This window comes from Phoca vitulina, unplaced genomic scaffold (assembly GCF_004348235.1).
Source record: "Phoca vitulina isolate PV1807 unplaced genomic scaffold, GSC_HSeal_1.0 scaffold5, whole genome shotgun sequence".
In the NCBI taxonomy this organism is placed as follows: Eukaryota; Metazoa; Chordata; class Mammalia; order Carnivora; family Phocidae; genus Phoca; species Phoca vitulina.
The window spans coordinates 55,128,094-55,155,089 of NW_022589708.1; the positions used below are offsets into that span (position 1 = coordinate 55,128,094).

Genomic DNA, 26,996 nt, shown 5'->3' on the forward strand with positions numbered 1-26,996 from the left:
CCTTTAGAATGTCAATTTTTTTAAAGATTTTATTTATTTATTTGTCAGAGAGGGAGAGAGTAAGTGCAAGCAGGGGGAGCGTCAGGCAGAGGGAGAAGCAGGCTCCCCGCGTAGCAAGGAACCCGATGCGGGGCTCGATCCCAGAACCCTGGGATCATGACCTGAGCCGAAGGCAGCCACTTAACGACTGAGCCACCCAGGTGTCCCTAGAATGTCATTTTTGACACTTTCTGAGGGAACCTGAGGTATTATTCTTGTTTTTGCAGTTCTTTCCTCTCTGTATTCTTCCTAAAAACCTTCACTTCTATAAGCAAAATTATTATTGATCAGAGAAACTGTCCTTATGGGCAGACTTTTTCTCTCATTGGTCAGTATGTGACTTGCATAAACAATCAAGGAATTAAAGTTACTCATTAAGGGCAAATAAGCTGATTTTAAAAGGCCAAGCTCTGATAACTGATGTAAAGTCAGAAATATGATACCCATTTAAAGGGGTGTTTTTATGGGGCGCTTGGGTGGCTCAGTCGTTAAGCGTCTGCCTTCTGCTCAGGTCATGATCCCAGAGTCCTGGGATTGAGCCCCGCATCAAGCTCCCTGCTTGGCGGGAAGCCTGCTTCTCCCTTTCCTGCTCCCCCTGCTTGTGTTCCCTCTCTCGCTGTGTCTCTCTCTGTCAAATACATGAATAAAATCTTAAAAAAAAAGGGGGGGGGTGTTTTTATGTGGTTTAAATTTGGGCTTTTAAGCCCTCCTTAATGTGAAATACCAGAAGAAGCCCATTATTTCTCCCCTGCAGGCTTTGATCTTTCACCTTGAATTTGTTATGTCTAGTCTTTATATTTTATTGTATCTGTAAAATAGAAGCATACACAGCATTTCCTTCAAAACTTAAATCATTCGAAACTTTATCTAATTGCTCCCTTTGAAACACCAAACTGCCAAGACCACTTTGAGCCCTGACACCCTGTTCTCTGGCATAGCAGCCATTTCCAGTGTTTCTTGAACCACATCTTTCTGCTAAAAGTATCATTGAAAATTAGTCCTGGTTATAAGCAAACCACTAATTTCCTTGTATCCCCCCAATTTCTAGGCATGATCCAGGGAAGTTTATATTTAATTATTGATGATCCTTTTAAATGAACAATCCCCTATCATGTGAGTCCCTCAGACCCATTGCTTAATTCAAATATGTAATTGAGCAATTTGCATGCTTTTTATTAAAGTAAGTTCAAATTAACAGGAAGAACTAGGCAAAGATTTGGGTGGCTTTGACTTTGAAGCAATTAGTATCTATATCTCAAGTTCCTCAGCACTAAATAATGCTCAATAGGCAGTTTTATTTGCACAAAGTGGGCTTTCAATAAACAAAGCCATTGCAGCAATAAGGCAATGTTAACCTAATCCTCAGAATTTGTTTCCAGATAGACTTAAATAAAGGCATGAGTAGAAATAATTTAAGCAAAATTTGGCTTCAGTAAGATACAAGAAGATAGGCTTTTTTAAAGGATAAAATGGCTAGACAATTTGACCTACTGAATATTTCCCCTGTCAGAAAACAAAATTTTATTTATAAGTATATGCTGTTATAAGGGCCCCTGGCTGGCTCATTTGGTGGAGCATGTGACTCTTGATCTTGGGGTCATGAGTTTAAGCCCTATGTTGGGCGTAGAGCTTACTTTAAAACACACACACACACAAGTATGTGCTATTATAGATCTGTGAATTGGTTGAAACTCTTTCAGTTGCAGAGAATAGAAATGCAACTCAAACGGGGCACCTGGGTGGCTCAGATGGTTAAGCGTCTGCCTTCGGCTCAGGTCATGATCCCGGGGTCCTGGGATCGAGCCCCACATCAGGCTCCTGGCTCGGTGGGGAGCCTGCTTCTCCCTCTGCCTCTCTCCCTGCTCATGCTCTCTCTCTCTCAAATGAATAAATAATCTTAAAAAAAAAAAAAAAAAAGAAATGCAACTCAAACTAACTTGGACAAAAGTAAAATTTATTGTGGGGCGCCTGGGTGGTGTCCGACTCTTGATTTTGGCTCGGGTCATGATCTCAGCGTCATAAGATTGAGCCCCACATCGGGCTCTGCGCTGGATGTGGAGCCCACTTGAGATTCATTCTCTCTCTCTCTCTCTCCCCCCCCCCCCCCCCCCGCCGCTCTGTCTCTGTCTCTCTCATAAAAAGAAAAAATAAAATTTATTGGCTCGTGTAGCTAGGGAGTTCAGGAATGCATCTAGCTTTAGCAATGACTAGATCCAGCTGCTAATTTTATTTAATTAGAACTGTCCCTTCCCATCTTTCCATATCTCTCCTCATTATTCTTTCTTGTGTGTTGTCTTTACTTTTAGGCAGGATCTTGCCATGTGGTAGCCAAAATGACCTCCTCAAACACCTCACAGCTAGCAACCCCTAAGCAAAAAGAGAGTATTTGTCCTGATTTTTTAAATAAAAACCCCGGGGAAGATTTTAATTGACCTGGTAGGGGTTGGTATGCCCGTTCCTGAACCAAGGAGATGGGGTTAGGGGTACACTGCCAGCCAGGGCCCACTGCCTTGCCCACATTTGTGCCGTGCCGCCTGAGTTAGCACCTAGTCAGTGTTAGTCATTTCATTGTTATCTCAAATTTTGTATGTTCAGAACAGAACTCTAATTTCTCTTCCTTTCCAAAGACTTCCCCCAGACTTCCCCATTTCAGTAAGTGACACCATCATTCCCTAAATTGTTCAAGCCAGACAACTGTATTCCTGTTTCCTCTTCATGACATGGATACTACAAATTATGATACATATATATCATATAAATTATATGCATATATACATATATCTGTGTATGTGAGTATATCTGACTCAGGATCTTAAGGTACAAGTGATCTTAGAGATTATCTAGTCTCTCTCACTTGTAAACCCAGAGAAGGAGTTGCCTAGTGACTTGACCCCAGTTGTGCTGACTTCAGTCTAGGAATATCTCTTACCACATTGCCTCTTATGTATTCAGACATGTGCATGTATACGTAGACAAGCAAGGAAAATATTTTTCTGACAATAGAAACCCCTTTTTAATAGGGAAAAAAAAAACTAATGTCTCTCTCAGCAGGCTTTCTCATTAAGAATCATCATTGGGGTGCCCGGGTGGCACAGTCACTTAAGCATCTGACTCTTGATTTCAGCTCAGGTCATGATCTCAGGGTCGTGAGCTTGAGCCCTGAGTTGGGCTCTGTGCTCAGTGCGGAGTCTGCTTGAGATTCTCCCTCTCCCTCTCCATCTGCCCCTCCCCCTGCTCATGCTCACTCACTCACTCTCTCTCTCAAATAAATAAATAAAATCTTTAAATTAAAGAGAATGGGATCTAAGCTTTATCTTAGCTCATTCAGTTCCTAATCCAAAATAGGTATTTTTAATGTTTGAAACTTATTCCCTAATTTACTACTTAATAAGTGGTGTTTTTAATATGATGTTTTGTTCTGACATACACTTTCCTTTCTTCATTTTTTTTCTTTTCTGAAATCTTTATCGTTTCCTTTCTGTTCACTTAATCCCTTTTAGTTCATTTTTCCTATAAATGGAAGTTTTTATTTTTGAATGATACTAGTAAAAAAAAAAGACCACCAATTTCTCAACAGAGCATATTAGTGACAGCCTTTTGTGAAACTTCTGTCTTAAAAAATAATTATTTGCGGGGTGCCTGGGTGGCTCAGTCGTTAAGTGTCTGCCTTTGGCTCAGGTCATGATCCCAGGGTCCTGGGATCGAGCCCCTCATCGGGCTCTCTGCTCAGCGGGAAGCCTGCTTCTCCCTCTCCGACTCCCCCTGCTTGTGTTCCCTCTCTCACTGTGTCTCTCTCTGTCAAATAAATAAATAAAAATGAAAAATAAATAAAATTTTTTAAAAAATAATTATTTGCTAATTAATGATGTAGAACCTAATTTATTGTTATGCTTTAGGATATGAAATGTCATACTAAAATAAATTAACTATTTGTATTGAATGATGGATGAAATGTAAACATATGAAATTTTAATACTTACCTGTAGAAGATTTTAATAAAAGATCTACTACCAAGTTTAATATAGGATAGTAACATTTCCTCCTTTAACTTATATGCTTTGTTTCACCTTTTTTACCATATTTCTAAATGTGGTAAAATTTGAGGTGAATTTACTAACATAACCAATTGAGTCCAGATTTTACATGAAATATTATGTAGATAAAAGCAATATTTTTAACATAAGCACCAGATAAAATTGGGCATTTATTTATATACAAAGTTTACATAGAATTTTTTTTTAAGATTTTATTTATTTATTTGAGAGAGAACACAAGCAGGGGGAGAGGCAGAGGGAGAGGGAGAAACAGACTCCCTCTAAGTGCAGAGCCTTAAGTGGGCTATCCCAGGACCCTGTGATCATGACCTGAGCTCAAGTCAGACGCTTAACCGACTGAGCCACCCAGGCACCCCAGAATTTTTAATTAAGCAGTAGGCCACAAAATTTATATTTAATCTGAAAAATGTCATTAGTTATAAAATCTTCCCTACCTTCCAGCATCATTTGATTTGAAGAAAGGTTAAAGTAAGTTTTAAGCTTATTAACTGCCTTCTGATTTCTTTATTTAGTCCCTGAACAAGTTAGGAGGACTTGTTTTTAGGCTTGCCATCCTTATGGAAATTATCTCAGGAAAGGTAATTTTCTTTGCATTGGTCTCAGCACTAGAGAAAGCATGACTCTGTGGATTAAGATTAAGTGTTCACAGCATCCCAGTTTCTCTATCTCACAGGAGAATTGAGATACCAGAGGATAAGCCTGTTGGCAGAAAACCTTGTACTGTCAGTTCTGTATTGCAGCTTTACAGAGGCATTCCTTCTAGAATGTCCCAAGATAGATATTCTAATTCCATCATATTTTCCAGTACATATGGACCGATACACAGAGCTAGCCCCTGTTTATTGGAAATGTTACCATCATAATTTGGTAATAAAAAATGGTGTTTTCTTTTTTTAATGTCATATTCTATACGGACTTTGTTATGGAATTTAGTTTACTTTCCAGTTTCCCAAAAACTTTTTTTATTATTATTAACATATAATGTATTATTTGTTTTAGGGGTACAGGTCTGTGATTCATCAGTCTTACACAACACAGAGCTCCCCACAACACATGCCCTCCCCAGTGTCCATCACCCAGCCACCCCTTCCCCTCCATCCCCCTCCAGCAACCCTCAGTTTGTTTCCTGAGATTAACAGTCTCTTATGGTTTGTCTCCCTCTCTCGTTTCGTCTTGTTTCATTTTTTCCTCTCTTCCCCTATGATCCTCTACCTTGTTTCTCAAATTCCACATATCAGTGAGATCATATGATAATTGTCTATATCTGATTGAGTTAAAATGGTGTTATCTTAATTTGTTGTTATGAGCTAGGTAGGTCTCCCCCCACCACCCGCACCAATTTAAAATCTTTATTTTCAGGGGCACCTGGGTGGCTCAGTCAGTTAAGCTCAAATAAATAAATAAAATCTTTTTAAAAAATAAAATAAAATCTCTATTTTCAGTTATTGTTACTGTATTACAGTTCGTAGGATTTTAGTACATTCACAGAGATGTATGACCATCACCACAATCAATTTTAGAACATTTTCTTCACCTCAGAAAGAAACCCCATACCTATTAGCAGTCACTTCCCTTTCTCCCACCCCTACCCTAGGTGAATACTAATTTTATTTTCTATCCATGTAGATTTGCCTACTCTGGACATTTCATATACATGGAATCATATACTATGTGATATCTTATGACTGGCTTCTTTCATCTAGGCATAATATTTTCAGATGTCATCCCAATGTGGCACGTATAAGTATTTTGTTGCTTTTTATTGCCAACTAGTATACTGTTACAGAGAGATATACAACATTAACATTTTGTTTATCCATTCACTCATGGATAGACATTTGAGTTGTTTCCGCTTTTTGGCTATTATGAATAAAGCTGCTGTAAACATTCATGTACAAGTTTTTATGTGAGCATAGGTTGTTGTTTTTTTTCTGTTGGGAGTGGAATTGCTGAGTCACTTCATAACTCTGTTTAACCTGAGGAACTAACTGCCAGATTGTCATCAATCCTTTTTTAATCCTTAGCCAGCAAAAACTTTTATCTGCTGTTGTCCTAAGGTAAAACTTTACTCTCTATTCCAAATATTTTAAGGATGAATAATACTTCAGCATTGGGAGTGCTAGCTAATTTACAGAAAATTCTCTGTTGGTAAAATATATACCTAAGGTCTCTTTGCTTGCCATATTATTAGTCAAATAGACTAATAATAACTATGCCAATTGATATCTTCTTATTTTTGTACATTTGAAAGTATACTTCACACCAAATGCACTAATAGATAGTTGCCATGGTTCTAAATGCAAGAATTCATATTTAATTTTTTTTTTCACTTTTTCTATTTTATTTATTTATTTTTATTTTTTAAAGATTTTATTTATTTATTTGAGAGAGAGAGAATGAGAGACAGAGAGCACGAGAGGGAAGAGGGTCAGAGGGAGAAGCAGACCCCTAGCTGAGCAGGGAGCCCGATGTGGGACTCGATCCCGGGACTCCAGGATCCTGACCTGAGCCGAAGGCAGTTGCTTAACCAACTGAGCCACCCAGGCGCCCTATTTTTTATTTTTTAAAAGATTTATTTATTTGACAGAGAGCACAAGTAGGCAGAGTAGCAGGCAGAGGGAGAGGGAGAAACAGGCTCCCCACTGAGCAGGGAGCCCGACGCGGGGCTCGATCCCAGGACCCCGGCATCATGACCTGAGCCGAAGGCAGCCGCTTAACCGACTGAGCCACCCAGGCGCCCCTCTATTTTATTTTTTATTTAAATGCAATTTAATTAACATATACTGTATTATTAGTTTCAGAGGTAGAATTCAGTGATTCATCAGTTGCATACAACACCCAGTGCTCATTACTTCGAGTGCCCTTCTTAATGCCCATCACCCAATTACCCCATCCCCCCACCCACCTCCCCTCCAGCAACCCTGTTTGTTCCCTATAATTAAGAGTCTCTTATGGTTTGCCTCCCTCTCTGTTTTTGTCTTATTTTATTTTTCCTTCCCTTCCCCTATGTTCATCTGTTTTGTTTCTTAAATTCTACATATTTAAATTTCAAAAGGAATTTTAGTTTTTGCTACTTTGTTACATTTTGGATATTTCTGATTGTATTTTCCTAATTATAACAGTTTCAACATTAGCTATATATGTATACACTTTTCCCAGTTGAAAGTCATCATATCTCAGCCTTGGAATATCTTGCAGTATTCCAAGGTTAAGTTATGTTTAGCATACAAATAAACAAATACAGGGTTTTTTTAGAAAGATTTTATGTATTTATTTGAGAGAGTGAGAGAGAGCGATCACAAGCAGAGGGGAGGGGTAGAGGGAGAAGCGGACTCCCTGCCGAGCAGGTGCCTGATGTAGGGCTCAGTCCCAGGGTCCTGAGATCATGACCTGAGCCGAAGGCAGGCGCTTAACCGCCTGAGCCACCCAGGTGCCATTAAAAAAAAAAAAAAAACAGTTTAGAAAGCACATCTTTAAACAAATAGTTAAATTAAAAGTTTTGGCCCATAGGAGGTAAACTTTATTCATCTGATATATGCAAACAGGAATCATTTGCCATGCTAGGCAGATAAAGTGTTAATAAGAGTGAGATGATTTACCAGCACACAAATATTCATGCAATAATAAATTGCTTTTCCAGAATTTGGATTAAGCCATAAGATAGGGCTTGTGCCTCAACCACTTCATTACCCATTGTCTCTGCTTCTCAGAGTTTTACATGGGGAGGAATGCAGCCTGTGTGAACGGAGAGACGGATGGGGAGTGGGGTCTAGTAGGAAGGTGGGGATGAAACCAGAAGGAAAAGAGGATAAAAATACGAACATGGCGCATGTCCCAGAGAATCCCCAACGTCCCCTTCCCTATCCTGTTTGCAGTTTTCTCTATCTAAAGGAGTGAAAACATATGTTGCCTTTGTTAACAGCTTATGCCTAATGTGTAGTTTGTTTTTTTAATGAAAGAATTTTGTGCCTTGGAGCCACTAACATCTTTATCAAGAAGTCCTGTGTTTTAATCACACAAATCACTTGAAATGATACTTTGAAATTATACAGAACTGATGATGCCCCTCTTTTTTTTTTTTTTAGTACTATTAATTGGGTTTTTATTGTTATGTTAATCACCATACATTACATCATTAGTTTTTGATGTAGTGTTCCATGATTCATTGTTTGTGTATAACACCCAGTGCTCCATGCAGAACGTGCCCTCTTTAATACCCATCACCAGGCTAACCCATCCTCCCACCCCCCTCCCCTCTAGAATCCTCAGTTTGTTTTTCAGAGTCCATCCTCTCTCATGGTTCGTCTCCCCCTTGATTCCCCCCCATTCATTCTTCCCTTCCTGCTATCTTCTTCTTCTTTTTTTTTTAAACATATATTGTATTATTTGTTTCAGAGGTACAGATCTGTGATTCAACAGTCTTGCACAATTCACAGCGCTCACCATAGCACATACCCTCCCCAATGTTTATCACCCAGCCACCCCATCCCTCCCACCCCCCACCACTCCAGCAACCCTGAGTTTGTTTCCTGAGATTAAGAATTCCTCATATCAGTGAGGTCATATGATACATGTCTTTCTCTGATTGACTTATTTCGCTCAGCATAATACCCTCCAGTTCCATCCACGTCATTGCAAATGGCAAGATCTCATTCCTTTTGATGGCTGCATAATATTCCATTGTGTATATATACCACATCTTCTTTATCCATTCATCTGTCGATGGACATCTTGGCTCTTTCCACAGTTTGGCTATTGTGGACATTGCTTCTATAAACATTGGGGTGCACATACCCCTTCGGATCCCTACATTTGTATCTTTGGGGTAAATACCCAGTAGTGCAATTGCTGGATCGTATGGTAGCTCTATTTTCAACTTTTTGAGGAACTTCCACACTGTTTTCTGATAATGTCCCTCTTGCCTTGTTGGATCACTTTATAAAAAGCATATAATGACTTCCTTTAGTGACTGGCATTAACCAGTGCCATCTTTGGTATAGATTGCATATTGTCTATTCAGTCCAACCTTTCTGGGGAGATTTTGTGACTAGACATTTAACAGGGTCATATTATTTGCTCACCTAAAGCATTAATAGTTGGTGATCAGCTCTTTGTCAAAGGTACATGTTTTTGACCAATTTCTAGGAATTTAGATACAGTTAGTTCATTATTATATACATAACACTTAACCGAAATTCCTGGTTTGGGAATTGGTTGGCAGAGCAGTAGAGGAAAAGATGATACGAGAAATGGTGGGGGTGGACGGAAAGGGTGGGTAGGGGGAGGAGAAAGAGAAAGACTGCAGTAGTAGGCTACTGTGCCTTGTGACTCTACGTAGGTTTGTCGTGATGGGGGGGGTAGGAATTTGATCTGTGGATTTCTGGCTTTTGGGCCACCACAGTGTTAATCTTGACCCACAAATATGCAAATCACATCCTAATCACTTGACCTCTTTGGTCCAGTATTTGCTTTGCCTTTTCCTTCCAAGGAAGCTGTTATGCTCTATCCTTTTTTCTCTGCAATTCAGACTTGCTGTAAATACTCTCCCACACATGCCTTTGACGAAGGGTTGCTGGACCTGAGCCAGTTTATTATTTCAGATCTTGTTCTGCAGCGCTGCACATAGCAGTAATGAGAAATCTCTCCAATCCTGTGTCACATAAAGGTGATCTACCAAGGTCTAGAATCCTTTGTTTAAAATGCAGGTGGTCAGGCAAAAGATTAAATTGGAAAGTCATTGTTTAGTATGAGAGGAGAAGAACTAGTATCTCCTGATCTCCGCACAGAATTGCCATTCAATTCAAAGGATCAAATACACATCCTCAAAACCTAAGATCATGACTGCAGCTGGCTTAAATGCCCCTTCTCAGTGCTCCCATGATATCCTGTATATATATGTCCTTACTTCTGCGCTTGAGTTTGTGATTGCCGGCCCTGTGCCTTTGCCTCCCCGCTCACACACCCTACTCTTAAATCATGAACTCTCGAGGATGAAGACTGACTGTGTTGCCACTCTGTCTGTTCCGTAGTAGGTTCTAAAATAAATATTTCTAGAGTATATGAATTTTTATAGAAGGAAAGTTAGATTGCCAATTGATCTTCAATCCTGTTAGAATATTTAAAATTTCCCCCTCAGATGGCTTTGTTCCCAACAATATTTTACCACTATAATAAGATTTTTAGTAATAAATGTCATTCAGATTCAGATAATACAATTTAATCAGTCAACTTGTATTTCTCATTGCCCTGTAAGTTAATTAGAGCCTGAGTTCTAAAAATGAAAAGAACTAGAGTTTAGTCCTATGGACCTTCTAAGTGATCTTACCTCAAATACCTCCCCCACTAAATCCTCTTAGTTCCCTTGTTTACTCTTAAGCATACCCTATTTATTCAGTGTAAGTGCACTGAGACTCTGATGTGCAGGCAGCCACTGTAATAGGAGCACATGGTTTGATGGGAGAGAGGCATGTGAGTCAAGGGTTATAGTGTAGTATGAGGGCTATCACTGAAGTACATACAGTGTGAAATGTAGATCTAAGAGGTGGGACTGTTAGGGAAAGGTGGTCCGAGAGAGTGACATCGTGAAGAGTCTTCAAGGATGAGAAGTTCAGATTTGAGGGAAGGGGATAAACATGACAGGGAAAGGGAATAGCATATAGAGAAAACTAGAAGCGTGTAGACACAGAAGTGACAAGTACATGTTCAGGGAATTCTTAGAAGTTGAGGCCAAAGGGAAAAGGCAGGCCTGAATGGATGCCTGTGAAGAAGTATGGAATTTAACCTGTAGGCCAAAGGGGAAGTCATTAAAAAATTTTCAACAGGTTAAGTGTCTGCTTTCAGCTCAGGTCACAATCCCAGGGTCCTGGGAATGAGCCCCGTGTCAGGCTCCCTGCTCAGCGGGGAGTCTGCTTCTCCCTCTCCCTCTGCCCTTACCCCACTTGTGCACATGCTCTCTCTCTCTCTCAAATAAATTAAATCTTTAAAAAAATTTTTTTTTCAACAGAGGAATGACATGGTCTCACTGTTCCCTACCTGTGTCTTTCCTTCAGGGACTTTTGTGATCTGTGTTACCCTATCATTACTATTACTTTCTCTACTAATGAGTTGTGCCAAATTAATTCATTTGGTTAGAGTAAAATGACTTTAGGTTGCAGTTTAGAACATTCTAAAACTCCAGAAATGTCCCCTTCCCCACCTTCCACCAAAAAAAAAAAAAAAAAGAATTCTGTACCATGGCTAGATACTGTGACCCTAATCCCATCTCGTTACCTGACAAACTGACAGACTGAATATCTCATTCTGTTCTTATTGTTGAAAAGGAAATAGTGACTTTTCATTAAGAAAGCAAAATATTCCATAGCCTTATACTAATTTAACAAAATGAGTGTGGACTATACATGAAAGCAGCTGAATTTGTACACTTGAGACTTCACTATTTTGTGTTTAACCCTTTTGAGGCTTTTCGTGTTCTGTATCTGGCTTCCGAATGGGCACGCTAGACTTGGAGTCCAGAGAGCTCCTGTCTCACAACCACAGCACTCCCAGCAATTGCTCTTTTCAGTTTTGACCCAGAGCAGTGCAGCCAGTTGTTCGATATTTTGTGTGCAGGTTCGTAGCCAGCCTCACAATAATTCATCCTTTGGAATTTTACAAAGATGTCATTCTTGGCATCTAAACTGAAAACCCTTTGTGTCCAGCACATCATTTTCCCTTTATGAATACTGTTTAATTAGAAAGTAGCTTATGAACAGTGTCTCATTTTAAAAATGTGATTTGAAGTAGCAGATAGCAGATGTGCATATTACCTGGATGGCTTGAGCCTTTATGCTTACTCATTGGCACAGATCCCTTAGTGAGGGCAACTGCAGAAAGTGTGGGAGGCAAGCAGGCTTCTTCCTGGGGAAACCCAGGCCTCATTTGATTCATTGCTGCCACCTGCTGGGCCGTGGCTCCTGGAATGGGAAGCTAAGCCATCCAGGGCCATGTAGTTCCAGTGTTAATCAGCTAGGTGAAAACCCACCCCTAAATGAAAGGATCTAAACAGTAGAGCATTATACCAGTCAGTGTAAGGTGATATTCGATTGTGTTCATTAACACAGAATCCCCAGCAGTTGTGAGGCTCATAGAACTAAGCAACACTTTGAGGACTCAAGATCCTAGAGTGTTAGAGCTGGATGAACCTTAAAGCAAATGCGTTGGAGCTTTAGTGTAGTTAAATCAGAGTCTCTTAGAGGCTTGTGAAAATGCAGCTTCCCAGGCCTGGCCCCAGAGATTTTGATTCACTAGGCCTAAGATGAGAGGTTTATTTAACAAGTTTCCCATGAGGTTCTAGGGCAAGTAGTCCAGCCCCAGGAAGAGCACTGCCTTAAACATTATCTCTGTAAGAGCTTCTCAACCATTTTTCTAATCAGTGCCTCATTTCAATAAATAAAAAAATGTTACATCTCCTTTACATATTACATATTTACATATTACAATCTCCATTACATCAACAGGGTGAGTCACTAGTACTTTAACTGGTTCTCTGAAGCATATACACAAAATATTACTAGATTGGTTCTGCAGGGGGAAAAACACTTTTTTTAAAAAGATTTTATTTATTCATTTGAGAAAGAGCGCATGAGAGAGAGAGGGAGGGAGGGCACAAGCAGGGGCAGGGGCAGATAGAGAAGCAGACTCCCCACTGAGCAGGAAGCCCAACCACGAGGATGTGGGGCTCAATCCCAGGACCCCGAGATCATGAACTGAGCCCCAAAAAACACTTATAAATAATTAACTTTTCTCTCTATCGCCAAGAAGGAAGTACTATAATTTAATGGGTTAATTTATAGTGGAATGCTTTTTGGCCTTGGGCATTGGCAAGTAAAGGTAGGGTTTGGTATTATATTTGTCATAGCCATCATTTCCCTGAATATAGTAATCATTTGGTTAATGTGTATTGAATTTGGAGGGACCTAAAATGACATAAAACAGAGTTCTGCCCTATGTCATTGCTCACCTCTTTCCTCTGGAGGAGCCAAGCATGAGAAAACTGCAGGCCCCATGGATTTTAGTATGTCTTATTATCACTTCTTATTTCTTACCCTGTCTTGGCAAGCTTGGCCAAAACAATACTAAAGATGAGTAATAACCTTCCTTATTACACAGGAAAAACAAGTGGCCTGATAGCAAATTTGAAAAGTCACCTTAGAATTGAGAATTCTGGATGCCTGTCATGTGCTTGCTTTCTAGAATATTATCGTCCCAAAAATATTTGTTATTTTTTTATATATGCTCCTGCTTCTGGAATGACTGGCTCCAATCCAAGAATAACCCTATCCAACTGTGAACTGAGTGAGGCCACTGAATTCAAGGGAAGATCACATGTGGTATACTGTGTCATCTTAGTAAACAGTGAGCACCAGTAACTTTCTAGTGTATTTTTCTCTAGACATTTTTTTTAAGCTCTCAGGTCATTGGCATTCCAGACTTCCAATCCCTTTAATGCAAATGAGTGTATATTTTACACAGTTATCATGTACTGCATGTATAGAACCAAGAGGCAGTTTATTGAACATCTTTATAGAGAAATCTTGTTGAGCTTTCAAGATCATAATTTGTATTACTCGTGAGTGTGGTTTGGTGTATGGTTTTACTTTAAATTTTGTTTCACCTTCATGGTCTCATCTTGGGTTGTTTTTGTTTTGTTTTTAGGGGTACCTAAAGGAAATCTTGAAAGAAATTGGCGTTCAGAATGTAAAAGGGACCCACAAAAACACATGGGAGCTGAAGCCAGAGTATAGACATTATCAAGGAGAAGAAAAGAGTGATTAAGAAGACTCTTAACCAGCATGCTAACAGAACAACTAAAGGGTGATGAGCTGAGGAAGCACCACTGATACTCAAATACTTGAGTACCATCTGTTGTAGGGGTAAAATGACTGGAACTTTAATTTCCCTAGGTAAATTTTTTAAACAATAATTCTTGTAAAGTTACTCAAGTGTTTTTTTGAGGGAAAAAAATTTATTTATAGGCTTTCATTAAACTAGATTATTCAGAATGGGGTGAGGGGTTGGGGGGGTTAAGAAGGTTTTTCTTTTTATTGACTTTTAAATGTAAAACTAGGAAATGTTTTCTAAATGAGGACTCTCTGTCCTTGTTTTATCTCTGAGGATCTGAGGTGATACAAATCCAAAGTGAATGGCAAAGCAAGAAAAAAGTAGTCAACTACAGAAAGTCTTAAAAGGAATAAAAAGCCAAAGTTCCTTATTCTGAAATTGTCAAAGAACAAAGCTGTCTTTATTTATTTATTTTTACAGGTGATCATGTTTCATAGTTACACCCATTAATAAAGAAGAGAGCATTTATGTTTGTACCTAAGATAGCAGTTTTCATCATTAGCTTGCATATTTTACCCTAGTGTTAGTGACATGAGAAATGGACAAAATCTTGGCCAATAAGTATTTCTTTTATTTGCTTTTATTTATTTAATTTATTTAAAAGATTTATTTATTTAAGTAATCTCTACACCCAACACGGGACTCGAACTCACAACCCCGCAATCAAGAGTTGCATGGTCTACCGACTGAGCCAACCTGGTGCCCCTCTTTAATTTTGCTTTTAAAAGAATTAGAAATTAAATATTTTTCCAGTAATTCAAGATATGTCTCCCCCGTCCAGATTATAAGCTTCTCAGAAACCAACTTTGCTCCAGAATTTTGCTGCATACTCAGTTGGCAGGTATTGACTCGCCTGACAAATGATGTTGACAGACTAACAGAGGTTGTAGGGGTGAGGCTGATATGTGTTAGGCGGGCACAGAAACAAGCATCCCCACAAGCGAGACCACCAAAACAAAAGAAGCTTTAACAAATTAAACACAAAAAGTTGCTTTTATTTGTTCATTTTGTCAGTTGCTTCTGTATGCTTGCAACCAAGAAGTAGCAAATGCCAAAAATTTAAGAAAATGTTATATAATTAAAGCAAATCAAGGAGAAACCTATCCATTGAGATAAATATTTTCCCGTATTATTTGATTTTCATCAGGAGAACACCATGCTGAGGTTGAGTACTACTGCATTGAGAAAATGTTTATCTTTGCATTCCCACTGTGAAATAAAATTCTGGTGAGGGAGGGTGGTCTTATTCTACTTTGTTCTGGTGCAGGAACCAAATGTATCCCCCTTACCTTTCAGTTTCTGACGGAGACTGAGTGTCAGGAAGCAGATGGATAATGGTGTGACAAATCTGTAGAGAACTGAGAATCTTGGATATCTGTCATATGCTTGGTTCATAGCATATATCTTCCCCCAAAACCTTGTCTTTTTTTGATGTTTGGTCCTGCCCTGAAACAGACCTCTGTGTGCTCTCCCTCTGTCTTTAGTTTTTATGGTGACAGTGGCTGCCAGATTGAACTGTGTAGCTGCTAGCCGAGCTGTGTCTCCTCTGAGGCTCTGCTCTGGTATTTCTGCAGATCTGGTGTCTTCAGCTTAGTTTAGGTATCTTTTACCTCATCACACCTGACAGTATCTGCTCGAGTCTCTTAAACACTTGTTACCCGTTCAGTGGCATAGCTAATCTAGGCGGTAGACTGGTACCATTCCTGATTAGATTTTTTGAAATTGCTTTCCTATTTAATACTAAAATATGGCTACTGGTAATGAGACTCTCTCTGGGTTCCTTTATTCTTTTATTTCAGAACTCTCTTGCTCTATAAACATGCTTTCGACAGCCAACTATCAGGAAGGAGGAGTCCTAAGCCCTTATAACCACTGTGAGATCGAGAGAGGAAAGCTAGTAAGAAAGATACACATCTGGTAAGATGTCACATCATAAGAGCACAGGAGGGCCATGCTTCATAGGTGATTTAGTTACTCCGCTGGTTACACACACTTAAGGGATGCTTTAACCAACAAATTGTAATAAATATATTATGGTTGCTGGGCATTGGAAAGATTTGAAATTACGTGTTGCCACAGTAACTTCTAAAATGATAGATCTTAAAAAAGAAAACAGGTTTTGCTCTGTTGTATCATAAGCAGCCCTTAAAGGAGTTGAGCAGAGTTGGAGTTGTTCCTAAAGGCCTATGAACAAATTTTCTTTGGAGCTTATTTTCATCATTGTTGGTACTTATCAGTGAAATAAGAGTAAACACTTATCAGGCCCTTATGTGGCTGGCAGTGTGTTAAATGCTCTAAAATATCTCATTTTATGCTCAGAAATAGCTCTGAGAGGTAGACAATGACCATTTTATAGAACCATTTCCTTCCCAACACACTGTCATGAGACCTGATCCCTCTTTGAGGAGAATTCTACCTTTGGCCAAAGTGAATACCAGAGTTTACTTTTCCAGAAATCTTCCCCCCACACACAAATCCTCTCCTCCAGGAAAATGATGCAGACCCCAGAAGAAGTTGTGAGAGCAAAGGAGTTTGTCTTTGGCATCTCTAATACAAACACAGGATGAAAACTGAGTTCCCTCCTTTAAAGTCAAGATCCCCTTGCTAAAATTTTCATCCCTGCTACACTTCAAGTACCCAGGTAGGGTGCACAGCTTAAGAGTGGCCTTCTTCGACCTCCATAGGAGTTAAGGACCCCTGTGGAAGGTGATAGGAGGTGGGGGCACTGGGCTGAAGGGGCACTGCCTTATAGTCAGCCTTCATGGGGGCTGGGCACCCACCTTTCATCCCAATACATTGGCCATTTTCCCTAGCATTTGTGTCAGAGTGCAGGAGATGATAAGCTCGTTTTCTTTTCAACTCAGTTTTCTTTCTGAAGTGGGTCAGAGCAGGTTCCTAAGCCTAATATTTTCATGTGTAGGAGGAATCAGAGATTGCTTTTTAATCTTCCTTTTCTTCACATATTTCCATCTTTTCTTCTTCCATACTTCCTGGTCTTTGAGCAAGTACCACCATCCATAGTACAGTAGTACCATATAAATCTGATAGACTGCGGCATAAGCCTTTAATAGTTTATTATAAGAAAATCAACAGCTTTTATCTGGCTTTATTAGAAATCATCTAGGGCGCCTGGGTGGCTCAGTTGGTTAAGCGACTGCCTTCGGCTCAGGTCGTGATCCTGGAGTCCCTGGATCGAGTCCCGCATCGGGCTCCCTGCTCAGCAGGGAGCCTGCTTCTCTCTCTGACCCTCCCCTCTCTCATGTGCTCTCTCTCATTCTCTCTCAAATAAATAAATAAAATCTTTAAAAAAAAAAAAAAAGAAAGAAATCATCTAAATTAACAAGGACATTTTAGATGCCTTAGCTTCCAGTTTAAACTAGATTCTGTCAGATCAGTTAGTCTTAAATTTTAGGGTTTTTTTTTTCTTTTTTAAGATTTTATTTATTTGACAGAGACACAGCAAGAGAGGGAACACAAGCAGGGGGAGTGGGAGAGGGAGAAGCAGGCCTCCCACAGAGCAAGGAGCCCGATGCGGGGCTCGATCCCAGGACCCTGGGACCATGACCTGAGCTGAAGGCAGACGCTCAATGACTGAGCCACCCAGGCACCCCAAATTTTAGGGTTTTAAAGAACGATTTTCTTGAAGTGCACCATATTTTTAAATGTTGAAATTTGTATTTAAAAATCTTAAGATATGAGATTTTTATTGTCTTGTGGAAATCTAAGTACACCAGAAGATATGTTGCTGGACTAAACACCATAGTGTGGCGTGGTCATGGAGCACAGCGGTGGTTTATTGGCAGGTATTTACTGACCATGATTATATCCCAGGCACTGTGGATACTAAAGTGCTAGACATAAGAGGCGTTCACAGTCTAGTGGGAAATAGAGAATGTAGACGGATACAACACTGTGTGGGTAGAGAAGTGTGAATTGAGTGTTGCAATCAATCAGAATATTCCAGTCAATTCATTGTTGCCATTTATGCTCTACATGAATTTCCAATTTTTAAAGCATTTGAATGCAGTAATATATATCTAATTTTAACTTCTTTGAATATAATTTAACCATTGAAAATTCCTAACACACAAGAGGATTTGTACAATGCCTAAGGATCATTATTATGAACACATACAGTGGATGTCTGTAATACATCGATCTCGTTAATAGAATGCTAAATTGAAGGGCTCACTGGGCTAGTCCTTGTGACATGTAAGCCTTATTTCTACTTTATATTTCTTACTTACATTTCTACTTCTTCTTATTTCTTCTTCTTATATTCTATTTTCTGTCCTTGAACAAAAGCCTGGGAAGCACTTTGGCCATTCATTCATTCATTCTGTGAAAACCCACTAAAATGCCCCCTGTGTGCCAGGCACCAGGAGCAAAGGTTGATGGGTGTCTGTAATAATGTGCCTTACATGCCAGCGGTTCTCTGCCTATGTTACTAAAAAAGCAGGAAGAATAATAGCTTTTGTTTAGTGGACCCTTGCTGTATGCCTGGCACTGTGCTAAAAGCATTTGACTGCTATTCCTCATTTAATCCTCACAACAGCACTAAAATATGGGTCTCTTTTTGCCTTTGTTTTATAGATGTGGAACATCAGGTCCTGAAAGGTTGAAGAACCTAACCAAGGTCATAACCAAGGTAGTCAGGGGCAGAGCCAGATTCAAATCCCAGAAGAACACAGCAGTGCAGGCTCTTAGTTACTATTATGTGTATTAAGTGTACTTTTATGGGTCCCATGCTGCTGATTGCCCTTAGCTGTAATTCACCTGCCCAGAGTCTCCTGTTTGGTTTTTTGTTGTTTGTTTTATTGTTATTAATATTATTGAGGTGTAACTGACCTATAACTCTTTTGTATTTGACTTCTTACTAATGGGTAGCAAAGTCTCAAGTTACCTTTCTTGAATCCAAAGAGAGTTAATTCTGGATTCTACCTGAGTTGTTTTGCCTTTAGAGGTTAGTTTCCAATTTTTTTTTTTTTTAAGATTTTATTTATTTATTTGACAGAGAGAGAGAGACATAGCGAGAAAGGGAACACAGGCAGGGGGAGTGGGAGAGGGAGAAGCAGACTTCCCGCTGAGCAGGGAGCCCGATGCCGGCTCGATCCCAGGACCCTGGGATCATGACCTGAGCTGAAGGCAGACACTTAACCAACTGAGCCACCCAGGCGCCCCTAGTTTCCAATTTTTGTTGAGGTTCTGGAGTTTCTTACGGAATGATGTTCCTTTTTTTTCTTGGCTCTAGATGCAGATGAGATATTTCCCAGGAATGACTGCAGATGGCCAGTGTACTTGATTTACTTACATTCTAGACCACCCAGGCTTATGAGAAAGTTGGTGATCTGGCTGGTCACAGTTGAGGGTCTCTGCCATGGCCTCGTAAGCACAAAGGAAGTCCCATCGGTTTGGGACTGCTGAGTAATGGGGATACAGAGCTCAATACGAACAGGCCCTTGCTTCCAGACACTCCCAGTATTGAAGAGGACTTGGAGGCAAACAAATAGCCAACATAGTGTATCAAGTGCAGCAATAGAAACACATGGCAGAATGTTTTAAGAGCTACATGGATTCAAAGTAAGTCACTTAGAGCAAGTTGTTTGCTTTGTGTGCCTCTTAGTTTCATCATCTGTGAAATAGATAAGTTAAAAGTATCTACCTCACAGAACTGTGGTGAAAGTTAAATGAGTCAGTATGTCTGCGCTGTATTTAGACCTGTGGATGGGAATTGTCTTGGTGAGGCTGTAGTGCAGAAGAATTGCTGGCTCTTTCTGTTGCACAGCTGACTTTGTGCCATTCTGCTGTTGCTGTATGGGGTTAAGGAACATAACTATATTTTTTTAAAAAAGAGTCAATATATGTAAAGCACTTAGAACACTGTGTGACCTGTAGAAAGTACTTTATCATATACAAAATATGTAAAATATGGAAGTATCACAGAGAATGAAATGATTAATTACATCTTTGGGGAGTCAGGAAAGTGTTCCTCGAGCAGCCCCTGAAGTGGGTTTTGAACGGGGTCTAGGAGTTCAGCAAGATTCAGGGGGCAGAATGTACAGAAAGACCAAGTGCATGGGTCTTACTTCACAAGGTGGTTGGAGTGAGAACCCACACACACCTTCAGTGTACTCCTAGGTACCACTTGGTGTAGTATAGGAGTGTGGCTCGACATGTCGCATCCAGTCTTAGTCTGATAGAAGAATGTGGAGGGCAAGTCATCGCTGCCTGGGACCAGGTGGAATGGGTGAGCAGCTAGGCAGGACTAGCCTCCTTTGGTCGTACACACAAGTTCACAGTGATGCAAATAACCTAATTGCTCCCTATTTGCAGCATGCTTTTCTACTTTGATTCATCCGTGAATACATTTCTTTAATATAGTCCAATTGAAGTGACAGTGGAAACCAACCTTAGTGAATTACATGTTAGAGGTTTGAAGTCCCAATCCTTTATCCTTCCACCACTGCAAACTCTAATTAGTAGAGATAAATAGGGAGCAGGAGCTAAATGAGGTCAGATGCACCTTACTAATAGAGGCCCGGTAACTCCCAGCTGGACTAGAGGACCTAGCTAAGAGCTGAAGAGAGAGTTCCTTATCCTTCTCCTCAGTTGGTGATGACTGGCTGACCACTGGTAGGCAGTTGGCCTAACTTACCATTTGCAGGTGAAAAACCTGGAACAGCTGGGAGAAGACATCCAAATGGCCAGCAGGTACATAAAAGATACTAAATATCACTAATCATCAGGGAAATGCAAATCAAAATGACAATGAGATACCACCTTACACCTGTTAGAATGGCTAAGGTCAAAAAGACAAGAGATAACAAACGTTGGCAAGGCTGTGGAGAAAAGGGAACCTTCGTACACTATTGGTGGAATGTAGTTGTTTCAGTCACTATGGAAAACAATATGGAGGTTCCTCAAAAAATTAAAAATCTACTTACTCCACTTATGCGTATGTACCCAAATGAAATGAAAACAGGATATCAAAGAGGTATATGCATGCCCATTTTATTGCAGCATTATTTACAATAGCTAAGGTGGAAACAACCCAAGTACCCATCAACAGATAAATGGATAAAGAAGATGTGAGATACATATATATTGATAAGAAAAATATCTTCAGGAATATTATTGAGCCATGAAAAAGAAGAAAATCCTGCCATGTATGGACCTTGAAGACATTATGCTAAGTGAGATAAATTAGAGAAAGACAAATAGTCTTAAATGTGGCATTCATTTTTATGTGGAATCAAAAAAGTCAAATTCATAAAAGCAGAGAGTAAAATGGCGGTCCCTGGAACTGGGGGCAGTGGGGGGATAGAAGAAATGTTTAAGGGTACAAACTTGCACGTAGTAATAAATAAGTCCTAGAGTTCATGCATAGTGTAGTGAATGTAGACAACAATATTATAATCATCACATTTGCTAAGACATTAAATCATAATCCAGCCATAAAAAATGAAATAATTCTGTGATGTAAGAGGTGCTGTTGCTACAATGACAGTCATCTCACAATATATAAATGTATCAAATCAACAGGTTGTATACCTAAATTAATAAGATATTAGACGTCAAATATATTGCAGTTAAAAGAATAATAATAAAATTACTTGTCAAATGTGGATCTCCAAAGAGATACCAGGGTAGCATGAAACTCCTGATAGCACTTCAGAAATAACGATCATCAGTGATGTTGAAAGGGAGCCTTTAAAAATCCTACAGAAGAGAAAATATTTATAAAACACATATGAAGGACTTGTATCTAGGCTGTATAAAGATCTCTCAAAGTTCAATAACAGAGCAACAAGGCAGTATAAAAATGGCAGTAAAGGTACACACAGACCTCATCAAGAAGATACGGATGGTCACATAAGCACATGAAAAGCTACTTACTCAACATCACTAGTTGAGGGAAATGCAAATAAAACTGCAAGATAATGTTATATACCTATCAGAACGGCTACAGTTTCCGAAGCCTGACAGTCCCAAGGCTGATGAGCTTGCAGAACAACCAGAACGCTCTCACATTGCTCACAGGAATGCAAAATCATACAGGTACCTTGAAAACCAGTGGGCAGTTTTTTGTAAACTTAAACATACCACCCTACAACCCAGCAATCTTACTCATAGGTGTTTCCCCCCAAAGAAATGAAAATCATATGTGCACACAAAAGCCTGTACACAGATGTCTGTAGCAGCTTTAATCCTAAGAGCCCAAAACTGGACCCCGCCCCCCACCCCAGCAGTGTCCACCAGCTTGTGAGCAGATAAACAGTGGTGCCGTCCTGCACTGGAATGCCCCTTGGCCATGAAAATGGAGGGCTTGCCGCTACGGCCATCTGGATGAATTGCCGCTGCACTGTGCCAAGTAAAAGAAGCCAGACTCCTAGGGCTACATACTGTATGCTTCCATCTGTAGGACATTACAGAAATGGCAGAACTAGAGGGATAAAAACACAGGTGGGGTGGGGGGATTGACTACAGACACAAGGGAACATTTTGGGTGATGGCAGTCCTGACTGTGGTGGTGGTTACAGGAGAGAGAGAGAGAGAAAGAGAGAGAGAGAGTGTGTGTGTGTGTGTGTGTGTGTGTGTGTGTGTGTGTGTGTTGAAACTTGCACATTTAAAAAGGTGACTTCCAGGCACCTGGGTGACTCCAATGGTTAAGCAGCTGACTCTTGATTGTGGTCATAATCTCCCAGTTGTGAGATCGAGCCCCGAGTCCAGCTTCAAACTCAGCAGGGAATCTACTTGAGGATTCTCCCTCTCTCCTTCCAGCTCGTGCTCACCTGCTCTCTATCTCAAATAAATAAAATCTTAAAAAAAAAAGTGACTCCTGTATATAAAATATACATCAATAAACCTAGCTTAAAAAATTAGAGTGAACACTGGAAACAAATGTCCCAACAGGGAAAAAGTAAATAAACTATGACTCATCTGTATTATGGAATGTCTGCAACAGTTAAAAATTAGATGAATATGTTGACTGGAAAGGTTTCATTAAATATAAAAAGCAAGTTTCAGGCGCGCCTGGGTGGCTCAGTTGTTAAGCGTCTGCCTTCGGCTCAGGTCATGATCCCAGGATCCTAGGATCAGGCCCCGCATCGGGCTCCTTGCTTGGCGGGAAGCCTGCTACTCCCTCTCCCACTCCCCCTGCTTGTGTTCCCTCTCTCGCTGTGTCTCTCTCTGTCAAATAAATAAATAAATCTTTAAAAAAAAAAAAAAAACAAGTTTCAAAACTTAATAGGTCCTATTTATATTAATAAAAACAAAATACATTTTTTTAGTAGGCTCCATACCCAATGTGGGGCTTGAACTCACAACCTTGAGATCAAGAGTTGCATGCTCTACTGACTGAGCCAGCTGGGCACCCCACACAATACGTATTTTTTTTTAAGATTTTATTTGACAGCACAAGCAGGGGGAGCGGCAGGCAGAGGGAGAGGGAGAAGCAGGCTCCCCGCTGAGCAGGGAGCCCAACGTGGGGCTCGATCCCAGGACCCTGAGATCGTGACCTGAGCCAAAGGCAGACGCTTAACAGACTGAGCCACCCAGGTGCCCCCAAAATAGGTATTCCTACATGAGCACATACATCTATAAACACACAGGAAAACATCAGGAGGAGACTAGGATAGGGAGGCAGGGCAAGGGGGGATTTCTCCTTACGTGTACATTTTTACAAGGACAATATGTTAATGATTCGAATGTTTATAATACATATGTGAAATATATATATAATATATATGTGTGAAAATCAAGCCCAAAGGAAGAGCACACCTTTTATGAAGTTAAGGCCACTCCAAAGATGCATAATGCTCCAGTTCTACCCCCTGGGTACTGGTGTTAGGAAACACCTTCAGTCCTGCCGGCAAGGAACAGCCTCTCCCTAGAGGACTCTGTGTGGGAGAGGATAGACTGTATCAGGCCATAATGAATGTCACCCCGCTGCATCCGGGGCGCCACCCTAGGCGCTGGGGTCTGGTTGCCTGCACCACACAGCCCAGGAGTGTGCAGTTTGCTCCCGTCAGGGAAAGGTGGGACTGTGCTCAGAGCCCGGTAACAGTGCTAGAGGCCTGCTCTGTTGCCCTGACAAATCTCCAAGCGTTAACAGAGGTAAAGTCCATCTCTGAAAGAGAAGCAAACCCAGTATGTACAGCACTGGAGGCCTTGAATTAAGTCCATTGGCAGAGGGTCCCCAAAAAGCCAACAGTGGACTGAGTCATTTATATACCCACAACAAACTCGGGAAGTGAGTGTCCCTGAGGAATGAGAAACCCATCACTGATTGGCTAAATGTTTGAGGAAGCCAGTTTGAACAACCATTTCCTGCTGGAGTAGGGGAGGTAAGAGATCTCTATTTTAAAGCAGAGAAAACCAAGGTAAGTTCTTAACTGTGTCACACTGGAACTGTGGCTAGAACTCAAGTCAGCTTTTGCTAATGTTGCTAGCCCCACATTCCTTGGCTCAGTCTCCTGCCCTTGGATGAGGAGTCTTATTCTTCATGGAGCCAAGATTGGAGAGGAGAGTGAGTGTGCCTTTCCTGGGCTGTGTGCTGTGCTGGGCGAGGGCCAGCCTTGCGCTGAACTCGGGCAAATGGACCTTCAGTGGCAGCTTGTGGAGGCAGGGAGTCCTTATTATTCACCGAGCCTTTATATCCTCTTAGAAACTAAAATTCTTAATCACCTTCAGACAGCGTTGTCAAGTGAACCTGAACGTGTCGGCCATCTCTGAGATCACATTCTGTTAACCACCTACACAGAGACTCACCTGTAAGCCCACAAACCCTAGCCTGCAAGCTTAGTATGCTGAAATGAAAGCATCTCAGCCTGTGAATGTCAAGTTGCATGCGGTTGCAGATGGATACCAAGTAATCAACTGAGAAAGGACAGAAAAGAAAAACGGGATTATTTCAAATCACATTAAAACAAAACAAAACCCCATCATTTGGGGTTCCCGGCTGGCTCAGTAGGAAGAGCACGCAACTCTTCATCTCGGGGTTGTGAGTTCGAGCCCCAAGTTGGTGGTAGAGATTACTTAATAAATAAATCTTCAGTTGGGCCAGGTTGATTTCCTCAGAAAAAATTGAGTATGTCGATCGGCGAGGGCATCGCATATGTTAGAAAAGTACGAGTCAGCATGTTAGAACTGGGTTCCACATTCTCCATCACACCTAATACTTACTTTTGCCAGGTCTTTGTAGGCAGTTGCTGTCACCAGTAATCTAGGGTGGAGAAATTTGTTGCGGTTTAGGGGTGGTGGCTGCAGAGAGGCTGGTCGGCAGAAAAGAGAGTATCTGTACTAGGTCAGACGTTGGCAAGGATGAGCCCTAATGTCCTTTCTGGTTTTAAGATTCTATAATTCTAAGCCGTGAACCTGGCCAGGCTTGCCTGTCCATCTTGTCCATATCCCAAGACTGGACAGAGGTTTGCTTTATTGTTCTCACTTGGAGCTTCTGTACCTGGCACAGACCCAGCTACAACGCACAGCTGAGTTGTACGCATAAGCATCCCGCTGTGGACAGGCCTGTGTGTTCTGGGGAAACACCGTTCACTTCTTGGCTTCCCAGCATCACCTGCCCCTGCTGCAGGACACACGCTCTTGCCTGCACCCGGAAATACTTGTCTGTCATCCAGTTCTTACCCGGCTCCCTCCTACTAAAGGCTGTTTCAGTGGTAAGAAGGAGAAAGCCACTTAAGTCTGCTCAAAGGCAGAAAGGACAGCCCTCCCAGGGACTGGCCCTTCTTCCATTCCTCTCTCAGAAGCCACATGGTCCTTGCTGTTGGCTTGCTTCTGTGCATCTGCTCCATCCTGTTCTCTGCAGATTGGCTCCCCTGGCTTCACAAGGTCATGTCCCCCAGAACTTCAGCATGCATTTTGCTCTGTCTTAACACAGTGCCGGCTTTGGCGTCAATTTGACATGACTTTCCACCTCAGCTGCTCACAGCTGACTGACTCTAATTCTGGATCCCATCTCCAGATTTCCCAGAAAAATCTGATGGCTGCCTTCTGGTCAGGCGTCCACCCCTAATCTGATCAGTGGGGAGAAGCATGAATGGCAGCCGTAGTTGCAGGGACGGGGGGTTCCAACCACAGTACCCTCCAACTGGCTCAGTTACTCACGAATGCACATCTGGGAATAAAAGAATCCTGAGGTCATCGTTTCGGTGTTATTTCTCTAAGATTCTGGGCCTTGAGTTCCACAACTAAAGAAATAGAGCACTGGGGAAAAGCCCCACCAAGGGATTTCAAGGTAATGGTGAAAATTAGGAGGAAGAGGCCCTTCTGGTTCTAAAATTCCTAGGATTCCCATGGAAAGATAGAATACTGAGCCTATAGAAGAAAAGAAGAGCGTCCTCATACACAAAGCCGGCTGTATAAAGGACTCCTCTATCGAGTGCATCGTAAGGGGAAAGAACCTACATTGCAGAGAGAGCAACGTGATCTACCATTTTACACATACTACCAGCAACAATTTAGATTTGCTCTCCAGTTCTGAGAAAGCTGAGGCGATGCTTGTACTTCCGCATGGCAGCGAGCACGGAGAAAGCACTTTTAGCATCAAGGACTTCAACAGCGAGTGCCATCGCCGTTCTGCCGACAGAAAACAAAGGCACAGAAAGGTAAACGTTCACACCACGCAGCCTGATAGCGGCTGAGCTGGGGCCAGTGTGCACTCACTGCCGGCACCACAACCTCTCTCCTGCCCCAGGATTCTCAGGATTCTCAAACCCACCTAGTCATCGGAGTCAAGGGGATTGGGGGGTGGTGGTGTCAGACATGGTAAAAAGCAGATTGCGAGGCAGTACCTGGGAGAACGGAAACATAGCCCTTGGGAGGGAGCCCTAGCTCTGTATTTTTATAAAGCTCCAAGTTATGTTTTTTTAAGATTTTATTTATTTGATAGCACAAGCAGGGGGAGCATCAGGCAGAGGGAGAAGCAGGCTCCCCACTGAGCAGGCAGCCTGATGCGGGACTCGATCCCAGGACCCTGAGATCATGACCTAAGCCAAAGGCAGATGC

At 41.2% G+C, this 26,996-nt stretch overlaps 1 protein-coding gene and 1 non-coding gene across 5 annotated transcripts in view; both read left to right on the forward strand.

The window, feature by feature from the left end:
• GTF2F2 (general transcription factor IIF subunit 2) overlaps window positions 1-26,996 on the forward strand; it is a 170,355-nt gene that overhangs the window by 133,367 nt on the left and 9,992 nt on the right. For 2 of the 4 annotated variants that reach the window (XM_032402985.1, XM_032402986.1), the window contains exon 8: window positions 13,788-14,521. In XM_032402985.1, coding sequence (XP_032258876.1) covers window positions 13,788-13,907 — 120 coding nt within the window. In that variant the 3' untranslated portion in view covers window positions 13,908-14,521. Of the gene's footprint in view, window positions 1-13,787; window positions 14,522-15,772; window positions 17,088-26,996 lie in introns of those variants that run through there. The other 2 variants (XR_004299227.1, XR_004299226.1) reach the window with 2 other exon arrangements.
• Window positions 19,676-19,806, forward strand: LOC116631833. Its single transcript, XR_004299283.1, has one exon. It is a non-coding gene; the product is annotated as a small nucleolar RNA SNORA46 (small nucleolar RNA).